This window comes from Convolutriloba macropyga, chromosome 7 (genome assembly GCF_964194025.1).
Source record: "Convolutriloba macropyga chromosome 7, txConMacr16.3, whole genome shotgun sequence".
Classification (NCBI taxonomy): domain Eukaryota; kingdom Metazoa; phylum Xenacoelomorpha; order Acoela; family Convolutidae; genus Convolutriloba; species Convolutriloba macropyga.
In genome coordinates, this window is record NC_134474.1 from 52,626,868 (window position 1) to 52,639,627 (window position 12,760).

At 37.3% G+C, this 12,760-nt stretch overlaps 2 protein-coding genes across 3 annotated transcripts in view; one reads left to right on the forward strand and one right to left on the reverse strand.

The window, feature by feature from the left end:
- Positions 1 to 12,760, forward strand: part of LOC142343148 (peptidyl-prolyl cis-trans isomerase-like) — a 615,561-nt gene that overhangs the window by 512,427 nt on the left and 90,374 nt on the right. The gene's annotated exons all lie outside the window — the stretch shown is intronic.
- On the reverse strand, positions 4,432 to 5,461 carry LOC142342357 (GPN-loop GTPase 3-like). The gene has a single exon (XM_075393656.1). It carries the CDS (start codon positions 5,400 to 5,402, stop codon positions 4,554 to 4,556), a length of 849 nt encoding a protein of 282 aa, XP_075249771.1. The 5' UTR covers positions 5,403 to 5,461; the 3' UTR covers positions 4,432 to 4,553.

Consider the following 12,760-nt stretch of genomic DNA (forward strand, 5'->3'; position numbering starts at 1 on the left):
AAATTGGTAAACAGTATGTCGAGATGCTAAATTGCGAACTTGAATTGTTCCTGAAATCAAATATTCCATCAAAGCGACTTCTGCTTTTTTCCGGCTCTCATACTCCACAGAGACAACAAAATGAGACATTCCAAAGATGCAAAAATAACAACTGAAAATAGGATAAAGGAGTGGTCGGTGGAAAAATTTCAACCTCTTGTTCAATCTTTTAAGAGATGTACTCAATTCTCGAGCAAAGCTGTGAAAACTCAAAAGAGCGACCCAGAGGAGAAACTCCGAGCTTTTGCGAAAATGGTTCAAGAAGGGAACATCAAAAATGCAACCAGGTTCCTTGCAGACAAAAACGGAACGAGTGTTCTTAAGCCTTCTGATTTAATAGACGGACGAACTGTAACCGAAATTTTGCTAGAAAAGCACCCGAAAGCCTCACCATTATTTGAAGGGACTTTCAACATATCAGAACTTCCTCCTCTGGAAAAACTGAATATAACAAGTAGTACCGTTGAAAAACAAGCCCGGAAACTTTTCGGTAGTTCAGGACCCTCTGGATCAGACGCCAACCACTGGTTTGATGCGTTCATTAGGTTTGGCCTCGAAAGCTCCAGATTGAGAGACTTAGGTTCTCAGCTAGGTAATTTGATCGCAAACGAAATCATTTCGTGGCGTAAAATCAAAGCCTTGTTCTCATGTCGACATATTGCATTAGATAAACAGCCAGGAGTCACACCAATCGGCATTGGTGAAACTTTGCGAAGATTACTCGGTAAAGCAATAGCTGACTTAACTGGTGATGATTTGGCGTATGCGTTTGGATCAGAACAACTTGGGGGTGGAGTGTCATGTGGAATTGAGGGATAGATTCATGGACTTCGAGAGTTGTTCGAGAAAAAGTCCTCCAATGGTTTTGGTCTGTTATTGCTTGATGCAAACAATGCATTCAATTCTATAAACAGAAGTTCCGCACTTCTAAACGCTAAAACCCTTTGGTCCAGAGCTTCCACTTTTCTGTACAATAGTTACCAGGAAAGCTTTAAACTTGTGCTGTGCAATATTGACGTTTTTATTCGCAGCGAAGAAGGGACAACTCAAGGCGATCCTCTTTCAATGCTTTTTAATGGTGTTGCTCTATTGCCTTTAATCAAAAAATTGAACAACCCGACGAAAAAAACTAAGTTTTTATGCAGGTGACGCCATGGCTCCGCAAAGTTCAACGAATTAAAACAGAGGCTGCGACAAGTAGTTGATGAGGGGCCGAAGTATGGCTACTACACTGAGCCAAAAAAGCTTCCTTATTGTTCATCCAGACCATGTTGATGAAGCCAAGCGATGCTTTGAGCAAACCGGTTTGAAAATTGTAACTGGAAAACGTTATCTTGGAGGCTTCATTGGTGATAAAAACTTCCATGAAAGAATTTGTTCATGAAAAAAGCAAAAATTGGCAGGCTAAGATTCAACTTTTGAGCGCTGCAGCCAATTTCTGCCCTCATGAGATTTTCTCGGTGTTCACTAAATCAGTCTAGGCCGAATGGAATTTTCTCATGAGAGTTGTCCCAGGTTGCGATGAATTTTTGAAACCACTAGAAGATTCAATAAAAAACCAGTTCATATCAACCGTATCTAACATTTATAATGTGAGTAATCCCCAACGTAGCCTGTTCAGTTTGTCTGCCAAGAATGGATGATTAGGTATTCCTATCCCAGTTGTAAAAGCGAGTGAACAGTTTGAAATGTCAAAGAAAACATCTTCTCTGATTTCGGATTCTATTGTGAATGGAACGGCATTGGACGTCGACGCACACAAAACTCACGTTCGCAGCAGCAAAAAAAGTTTTCAGCAGGAAAATGAGTCCCAGCAGAGTAATACATATAAGGCTTTGTTAGAACAAGCACACTCATCAGAGAAAAAGAATGGAGCGGAATTTCAAAACAGGAAACTCTTGTTGGTTAACCGCACAAGTGTCAAAGAGAGACAATTTTGTTTTGTCGAAGAACGAATTCCAGGATTCCATGGCGCTAAGATGCGGTTTACCTCTAACTAACCTACCTGTGAAATGTGACGGTTGTGGTGAAGATTTCCATGTTCAGCATGCCCTACTCTGCAAAAAAGGAGGCCTGATTACACAAAGGCATAATGAAATTAGAGATTTATTGGGAGACTTATCGTGCCTTGCATGGACTAACACTCAAAAAGAACCAGTAATTCGTGAACATTCAGAGAATCAGAAAGCTTTAAGAGCCGATCTTCTCATAAGAGGTGTCTGGAGCCCGCAAGAAACTGCCTCGTTTGATATTCGTGTCACAGACACAGGCTAAATCTTACAGCAACAGAAATCCAGAGGATGTGTTGGAAAGCTGCGCTGACGAAAAGAGAAAATACTCCGAGGCTTGCCATGAAAAACATATCGCTTTTACTCCGTTAATTTTCAGTGTTGACGGCATGATGGCCAGAGAGAGCAAAAACTTTCTCAGAAGACACGCGGACAGACTTGCTTTTAAAAGGGACAAACCATACAGCATTATTATGAACTGGGTCAAACTGAGATTAAATTTTCCAATCCTAAGGGCCTCAAATCTGTGCATAGGAGGAAATATATCTAAATGGAGATCGTTTCGCTATGAAGATGGAGCTTTTATTCCTTAAAGAAATATGTTGACGTTCCAGTTGTAATCGGATAAAAGTTATCAAATATTTATCACGATACTTGAGAGGACAGTGTACTTGTAGAATAAATGTCTGCTGGCATGGATTCAAAAATCTGTTTTATAAGTCACCCAATCAGCAGGGGCAACAAATTTTAACGCCAATTATTAGCGCTCTGATGTTTTTGTCACCCAATGAGTGGGGGCATCAAACTAAAATCAAATTGAATATGGTGCGAGCAACTTCAAATGGGCTCAATTTGAAAATGTCATCAACCCGAAAAATTACATTATGTATCCAGAAAAAAGACCTCTAGCTAAGTTAATGCCTAAGATCACAAGTTTTTGTTCTTACCTGATCTAAGTGGGGAGAACAAAAGCATATTGCAAGAGGCCTATTTCTTGTTGTGAAGAAAAGAAACGGACTGCTGATATTTGATTAAATGAACTGCTAATCTGCTGTGTTGATGCGAATATCATGTTAACCTAGTTAATTGTCAGTTGATTTTGAACAAAGATTTTATTTTACATCTATTTTTATTGAATCCATTTGAGCTTTAACAGATATAACTGTTCCATATTTCAGATGTAGCCAGTTAAGCACTAGAACGTGTTCAAAACTTGAAATGTGTTTTCTGGAAAACTAGAACGTGTTTTCAATTATTTTAAAACTGTTTCATTTTCAAGTTTCAAACACGTTCCTACTAGCTACATCTCAAATATGGCACGAATAAATCTATTGGAGCTCCAACAGGTAATTATGGTTTCAAGAAACCCAAAAAATGACAGTCTCTTCAGCAATATTCAGTTTTTAATTGTACACTTTTCTCTCTCCACAAGGGATCATTGTTATCTTCATGTATCCTAACATTGTGCAACAAGAATGAGCAAATCAATTGTCTTTCGTTTCGACTGATAGTTTTTCTAGATAACAAACGACCGGTCGAGCGACTTTGGCTTGACCGTAGTAATAAACGGGAGTTCGATTGCCTGAATGTTGATCATTTAATTTACAAAAGGAATCGCGGAACAATTTTTGTGTAGATAGGAATTGAATTAATCTTCGATTGACAAATTTTCAATAATCTTGACCTCTTTTTCTAGCAATCTGTTTTTATTCTGGTGTTCTGTCCTTTTTTCCCTTTCTGCTTTTTACATTTGCATCACTTCTCTAATTTTTCAATAGGAATTGTCGAATGGATTGAAGCATTACCACATCGATCTGTAGAAATTGGTTTAACCAAAAAAGTTTGGCTCGCATAAAGTTTCTATCCCCATTTCATAGGGTTCCAGGAGGAAATATTAAAAAATACTTTTTTTAATTATAAGTATAAATACTTTAAAATTATAAATACTTTAAAATTATACTATAAATATTTATAAATACTTATAAATACTTAAATAAAATACTTTAAAATTATATTAAAAAATAATCAGCAGCTTTCGCCTCCAATAGACAGAAGAGATGTAATTAACCATTTTTAGGGCACTTCAATAAAAGCATCTCGGAATAAAAAAGGCGTTCTATTCAATTCAAGTTGACTTTCTTGATAACTTCATCAAAACAAATTTTTAAACATAACCGACTAACGTCGGGCGAATTGCTCTCAAACGACCATCAAATTTTCAAGATTAAGAAGCGCGCTTTGCACCATGAAATTTGTCTCCTCAAAAGTTTTGGTGAATCGTATTCTCTTAGGCACTGGTTAGGCGCAAGGCTCTAAGAGAACACAATGCCCTCCGAGCGTTACCTGATTATCTCGCTTATGCGGATGAAAAGACAAATGTGTCAGACGAAGAACCGGTTAGGCAAAAAAATCGCATAAAAAAGACCACAGGACTGATATAATTGATACAAACGTCGTTTGAGAGCAAATAGTTCGTTTGAGAGTAATAAAAATGTGTCAAGATACTTATCCTCCCTCATCGTCAGGAAAACTATCTTTAACATCTAAATCTTCACCATACTGAATTTGAGAATCAATCAAAACCAACAACTCTCCAATCGATCCCTCCTGGCTCATGTCCAAAGTATGAAACCCAACCAGGCCGTAGTTGTCTAACAACCCTACCAATGCTGTTGTCAATTTTTCGTGCTTTTTCATGAAAACATTGGCTCCGCCACTTTTATGCTCACTGCTCAATTCCTGGACAAGATCCTGGTGCGATTCCATTACGTCTAAATAATTTGACAACTTCTCTTTCTGATCATCATCTATTAAGTCAACTTTAGACAAAACATTCACAAAGGGAACTTCCAACTTTGCCATGGCGCTTAAAGATGCCATTGATCCTCCTATAAATTTGGCATTGTCCGTTATACATTGCACGTCAAAAAGACAAACTGCACAGCAGCGGAAGTTCAACTGATTCTGTAAATGGTCAACGAATGTCTTCATAACATCAAGATGCGTATACAATTCAATCTGACCAGGACAATCAAACACCCAGTAATCATCATCATCTTCACCCAGTTGTGACTCTAGCCAATCCAGATTCTCAATTAAAAATTCCATGCAAAACACCAAACCACCATTTGGACCAAATTTGACCGATTCATCTTCGTCGTCCAGGACATCTTCTAGACTGATCAGTTCCCGAACATCTACGTCTGGAGTGTAGTCAAAATACTCTGCGGCTGGATCTAAGTTGGCCATGTTGATTCTTCTGCTGATGTCTTCACAGTGGCGCATTAGGTTGCTACAATACGTTGACTTTCCACTGCCTGCAGGGCCAATCACAACCTGACAGTACCGTGACATCTTCTATCCTATCTCTATCACATGTTCAACTTAAATAGGTGTATCAAATTTACCTAAGCTTTAGATAAACTTCTCGAATTTGCTAATCTGCCGAAACAAATGTAATATACGGCTTTGAAATTTGACATAATCCAAGTAGTGGCAAAACTAGCTAAAAAAACTAGAAGAAAAATGAAATTGTTGATAACGGGTTGCATACGAGAACACAAACAACTAAAAATGGATGATTTGCGCTCGAACGCCACGGGCTCACTTTTTTTTAGCCTGCTTCAGTCAGAGGGATGAATTGTAGTAGGAAATGACATTACTATATAGCCTCAAATGGCGTCATTAGAGCTTATTATAGATCGCTACGTAAATAAAATTGGAATAGTGGAACCGATATTGACCGACTTTTGATGAGTTGTTGAATTGGAATTGATTTCAGCTAATTAAAATTGTGAATGAAAGCAATTTAGATCAAGCAAAAACTCAGAAATTCAAGGACCAAAAGTTTAAATGAGTGGAAAAACAAAGGCGCTCTGCTCCACTAACATTCAATTAGACCGACCTTTTGTACTCAAAAACAGGTGAGTTAGTGATTGTAGAAACTATTTTTAGGTGAGGCAGCTTCCGCTTGGTAAAATTAATCTCTCGCTTTTAAGTCAAAAGCGTGGACAATAAAAAAACATAAACTGACTAACGTCGGATGTATTGCTATCGAACAACAGTCGGGGGCAATTTAATTTCGGGGTTCCAACTTGCGACCTCCAGGACAGCAATCTGACACCTTAACCAGCAAGCTATAACTGCCTTGATGTTACAAACTTTACTTCGGAGTAAGAGCAAATGAGGTCACTAAAATATGAAGACGCGAAGCGTGAGAGTTGCTTGAAAAGTCAAAGAATGCTGTAGAAAAGTCTAAAATCGGTCAGGCGCAAATTCGCAAAAAAAGGCACATGTTTATTATAATTGTTTCTTCAAACTTTCTTTCGGGAGCAATTAAACATAGCCGGAAGACTCTGGACAGACCTCAAAGTGAAGACTATAGCCCCATCCGCCCAGTCACCAAAAAACCATTATATTGAGAGAAACTCACAAAGACTTGAATGCAACAACTACAAAATTGCAGGAAAAAGAACGAGGAAGAGAATACAATCTGTTTAATTTTCAATCCAAAGTCATTTAAAAGACCTCAATGATCAGATTGTGTCCAGATCTTGTTCCTCTTACAATGCTTCTCTATTAACATGAAAGAGAACAAAAACAAAATACAAAAAACCATCAAATCCACAAAAAAATAGTTAGGAAGGGCCCGTACATATTTTAATTACAACTGTAGGCAACAAAAAAGATATTATCTTAACCAAACGGTGGAAGATTACAATTAAAGTTGACGATTGACAAAAAATAGGCAAAAATACTTAAAAATTGGACAGTCAATTATAAAAAAATAATCAATTTCAATCAACATTTAAAATAAATATAAAATCAAAGACAACTCAAACCAATTAGACAGAAAAAGAGGTTAACAACATGCAATGCAGCCTCCTTTGACGGAAAAGACTCCTAAAAATTACTGAAAGCAAAACCGTAGAAAATTTACTAAGCTGAACAGAATGCTATGCAAAAATATTGGAGTATGACTGAAACTTTTTAAGAATACAAAATTAGACAGCAATTTATTTATGTTTTCTCAAACAAAATCAGCCAAATTTCAAAAACCAATCATCCAAAATGACAGTTTTTTTAAAAAAAAAGCTCTTAACAGCATCTTAGAGTCGATTAAATGCTCAAGATTGATTCAGAAATACTTCAAAAAGCGTCAAGACTTTCTGAATATACATCACACAGCAAATTAATTTAGACGGCTGATCTGCACGTCAAACAATATAACTAGTTTCGCGAAAAATTCACGCTGATTTATCATTCGAAAACGCCTACATTTCTCGCTCTTTCAAAAACAGGCACGCCCAAAACGGCCTAATTCTCTCTCTCTCTCTCTCTCTCTCTCTCTCTCTCTCTCTCTCTCTCTCTCCTCTCCGCTCCTCGAATTAATTGTCAAAACCCTTCCAAACGTTATTGACAATCTCAGCCTGAGCTTGTCCGTTAAAAAAATCCGACGACCTCCCTCAAGAATCTAGTCAAATTACAAAAACTATACAACTTTCCAGTGAATAATATTTTCAAGTATCTCGTAATATAAGTACACAGCATTTTCTAGCTCATAATTAGGCAAGCCACAAAAAACTAACTAAATTCTCAAATTTGGAGAAACGAAAAAACGAAAAAATGTTAACTTTAACCTCAACTTTTTCACAGGGGTCTCTTATTCACAATATACGAAAACAAAATTGCTAACAATAGCCAAAAAATCCGTAAGATAGGTGAAAACCTCCTTCACACTCAATTGCATGATCAAAAATTACAAAAACTTTCTAAACATACCACAAAAACCTTGGACAAAAACGTTACAAATTCTATCAAAACCTACAAAAATTTTGCGAAAAATTTGCCTCCTTTAGCTGTAATTTATTAATATCGTTTTCCTGAAAAACAAAATAACCTGATGGGAGGTGGCCTAACAGCGGAGTAGGGGGCACCAGAACAGCGGGGGGGGGCAACATTGGGGGGCATCGATTGGCGGTCAGTTTTTGGCTGCACGGGGCCCTTAAGGCCGGAACGATGTGCGCAGGGGTGAGGATTGGGGGGGGGGGGGGGGAGGAGGAGGGTGAAGTGAGAGGGGGCTGTGTGTGGGCGGGGGGAGGGGGATCAACTTCTAAGAACCGCCCTCCAAACCATAAACATAAGTCTCCAAAACAGTTTCTGTGAATCGCATACTTGGTGAATAGTGAGTTGAAAGGCTCTATGAGCACTTAATATCCGGTGAGCCGTACCTGTTTAATACATTTTGGAGGACGAAAAAGTCAAATGAGTCCGACGAAAAATTGGTCCAGCGACAAATCACATAAAAAAGAGCGATAGGACTAATGTAATTGCTACAAACTTCGTTTGAGAGCAATTAAAAAGCCGAACGAGTCCAAGACAAAAGCTTCTCACAAATATAAAAAAGAGATATTTCCAGTTCTATCTTAACACTAATATATCACGTTATATAACCTTCTAATTATATGACTTGAGTAGCTTCTATTGGAATTTACTTAAATAGTAAATCATTTTTGAAGATTGAGATGAGTCTTGGGTCTTTCCCATTATAGCCCCCTACCTTAGTGGTCAGATAACCTATAACCCACTCCAATTATGGTAATTATACTAATGGGGGGCTATATTTTTATGGGAGGGCTATAATGGGAAAGACCCTGAGTCTTCTCCTATGAAAGCCACATCTGAAACAACTTGTATCGATAACATGAAAAGAAAATAAAAACCAAAACCAATTAACATCGCAACAAATTCTCTCGAACGACCAGTGGGAGCTCAAATCAATGGCATCTCGATTCAGTGGGGGCGTTTAGCTTGAATGGGACTACAAATTTCACCAAGGGCATCAAATAACGTAATTAGATAAAAAAAAACATCTCTCGCTTACCGCAATTTTTTTATTTTATTTTTTCGCTCTTTCAGAAGCTGGTATAAGAAAAAATACAACTCTCTTATCTCTGCTCTCCATTTTTGTTCAACAACAAAATAAATTCACAATTTTGCACGTGCGGTATTGACTTTTACATCCTGTTTCAGAACAACTGGACCGATTAAAATAAAAAAAATCACCATCTTCTCAGAGTTCCAAAATCCCTCTTTTTTAAAAAAAACGTAAACAAAAACGAAAGACATTTTTGAGCAATCGTGAATATCAAATTGCTCATGCTATGAGGCATGCCATAGGTCTCGCAAACTTCAACGGAGTTGCGGAAAAAGAACTAAGAAACTAACAAACGTCGCCAAAATTTTCTCCAATTTTGTTGTAATTCCAAGCCAAAAAGTTGCTTAGACAAACAAAATTGTACAACTGATACTCGAAAAGGCCTAAAAACAAAAGTCCATTTAATAATACCCAAATGAAAAAAAAAACATGAGCACAAAGTCGCCAAAGATCTGAATTAAATAGCCATCAAACTGACGTACAATTCCTTTTAATTACCAAAGAGCTTCAGTACGCAATCCAAGCATCCATAACAATTTTTACACGGTCCATTGAAATTTGCTAAGCAAAAAAGGCTAAAAGCAAAAACAGCAGGCGAAAAAACAGATGAAAATTTTGCTCGCTCCGGAAGAATTAATTTATCTCGAGTTATATATTTACAGTGATACATATATCAGTTAGAACACAGAGAGAGGACAGATAACGGAGCACTGATTCTCATTACACTCTGCCCCTGGATATATCAACCAACAAAAAAGGTAATTAGCAAGTAGAAAAACATCCAAGAACACAAAGACAATTAGCGATATATTTTTATTGAATGATATCATAATTTGGAAAATAGAGAAACAAACAACACATAAAGCCACCAACAGTTGGATCCATAAGGAGCCAAATGCTGCCGCTTGGATACAAACTTACACAATATATTTAACTAGTAAAAAAACTAGTTACGATTTTTGAAAATTTCCAAGTCCGAAAAGACGCTTTTGCCTTCATAATTTTGGCATTCTGACCTCAGAAATGCACCCTCTAGTGCCACGCCACTAGCTTTGCTAGTGCCGCGCCACTTTTTGGTTGAGTTATGTTTTTTACCACTATTCGAAAATAAAATTAGCAAGTTTCCTATTTCCTGATATATAGTTATCCCGTAACACATGGACAACACCTTGGAAGTTTTGATCATTTAAAGCTATTTGTTGACTAATATCATTAACAACCAATAAATTGAAGATTTTGGCGCCTCATACAAAAGAGACTGTCTTTGCCATAAGAAATTTTTCGATGGGATAATTAGTAGACAATTCATAACGCAACCCCGAGGTTGATCTTAGCAAAAACTTAGGTAGCTCATAAGCATAAAGCTCATACACTGTAAGAATACCATTTGATTCCATGAGCTGTTGGACACTTTCTTCATTTTTCATGAAGTAAATAAGTCATATAATTTTCTTCTGCAAAATCTAAATAGAGCTCAAAAAACTTTTTGATGTAGAGCAGTAGATTAACAATCCATATTGAATTTCTGGCTTAATCTTTGGCTGATAATACCTGAGCAAAAGTTTCCTAGGAAAAAAAAAGTCACAACTTACTTACTATTCCACATTGTACTCGTAACTTTTTACGTACCGTAGCAATATGTTCCATAAACCTTAACCTATTATCCAACAACACCCCCAAACACTTAGCAGTAGAAGAAGGTTTAAGAGTTAAAGCACCGAATTTGAGCACCTTAGTGGAACTGATAGTTCTGGCAAATAAACAAAGACAGTTTTCCTAACTTTCAGAGTGAAGTTGTTGTTTACTTGCCATTCGCTTACGCTCTTTAGATCACTTTCGAGAGAAGGTAAATCCAAGGCCACCCCACTTATATTTGTGTCATCAGCAAAAAGGAATACCTCACCTTCTTTACAACATTGAGGTAAATCGTTGATGTAAACGAGAAAGAGAAGAGGCCCAAGAATTGAACCCTGAGGTACGCCACAGGAAACCCTTTTGGATTTGGAAAGGACCCAATTTACTGACACACTGTTGTCAATTCGAAAAATAGCTTGTCATCCATTAAAAACAAGGACCATCTAAACCGTATTTAGCAAACTTACTCAGGAGAATTTTATGATTGATGGTATCGAATGCCTTTTGAGGATCAAGGAAAACTGAAACACTATTTTTTATGATTTGCAAACCTAACTTTGTCAACAAAAGCAATAGCATCAATAGTGTTATGCTTTTTACAAAAACCAAACTGATTGATATCTATAAAGCCAGACTCTTCCAAATAATCGTAAATCCTTTTGTGAATATTGCTTTCGAAGATTTTACTCCATATGATGAGCAACGACATTGGACGGTAGTTCGAGCAACCGGACCCATCGCCAGATTAAAGAAGAGGATTTACTTTTGACATTGAAAAAGCATCAGGAAGAACTCCATTTAGAATCGACTTCACTTCTGTTTATTTATCACTTCTGTTAATTTAGGCACTATCACATTTCAACATGTCTTAATCACTTGGCTGCTGACATCAAGACCACAGGAACACTTGCTTTTCATTGAATCAATAGCCTGGAGAACTTTGAGTTCATTTGCGCGATAGAACCACACAAAGCGGTCACATTGAATGAATTGTTGTAAATGAGAGGGTTGCGGAAGTTTTGCTTGAGTATTTTCACCGATTGTGGCGAAGATCTCATTAAATGCATCCGCCACAACGTGCGGATCAGAGCTTTCAGCTTCGTCTACCTTAACTGTTCCAATTTGTTCCTTAGTCCTTCCCTTGCCATTCAGCTCATTTAAAAGTTAAATATCTGTCTCCAATACATAACCAATACATTTTTCAAACTTTTTTAAAATAAAAACGTTTCTTAGCCACTTTAATCTCTTTTTCGACTTTCGCACGAAGGTGTTTGAACTTTTGTAGATTTGCCTGTTTTTGCCCTTTTTCAGGTTTTGTGAGCTTGATTGCGCTTACCTAACAAATTAACTATTGGACTTGATAACCATGGATGCTTTTCGATTTGTTTCCACCAGACTTAAGAGTTATCACGGGTGCGTATTTAGTTAATATCTCGAGGAACAAACTTTGAAACTCATCAAACATGCTGTTCACATCATTGTCAAGTTCCAGTTTATCTAATTTTGATTCCAAATCCGCAGCAAAACTTTGTACTTGCAATTCGTCTCTGGGAAACGCTGTATCTCGAGTGAACCCGTTTAAATCATGAGACCCGTCAGACTCAACATTCACGGTGAGAACAATTGGGTAGCGATCAGAAAAACAGTGACTTGAAAAAGTTTGGCAGCTATGATGAAAGTTGCATTTTACCAGATAATGGTCCAAGAATGATGCGTTTCCATTTGAAAAATGGGTCGCATCAGAATAACCTAGTTCAAATTCATTTGAATTTACGACATCAAGGTATCTTTCCGTAAGATTGTTGCTTTTAAAAACGTCAAGTTTCATGTCTCCACAAACAATCACGGGGTGATTTTTGGTCGCATACTCCTCCAAAAAATTATCCAGATCATCCACGAATTGAGGTTTGTTATTTCTAGGGGGTTCTAAATTATCAACACCACAGACATTCCCATGAGTTTCCAATTTAACTAAGAAACTTTCGCTTATATCGCAATCCAAAATGTCGCCATTTTTGACATTTTCCCTACACTGGAGCATCACACCTCCTATAGAGCCCCGCGTTTTAGATACAACGGAGCAAAAACCCGACAACCTAAACGACGCACTATAATCATCATCATTTAACCAAGTTTCCGT

Bases quoted from the DNA above. Each gene is read 5' to 3' on its own strand.
- LOC142342357 (XM_075393656.1), bottom strand. From the start codon at position 5,402: ATGTCACGGTACTGTCAGGTTGTGATTGGCCCTGCAGGCAGTGGAAAG.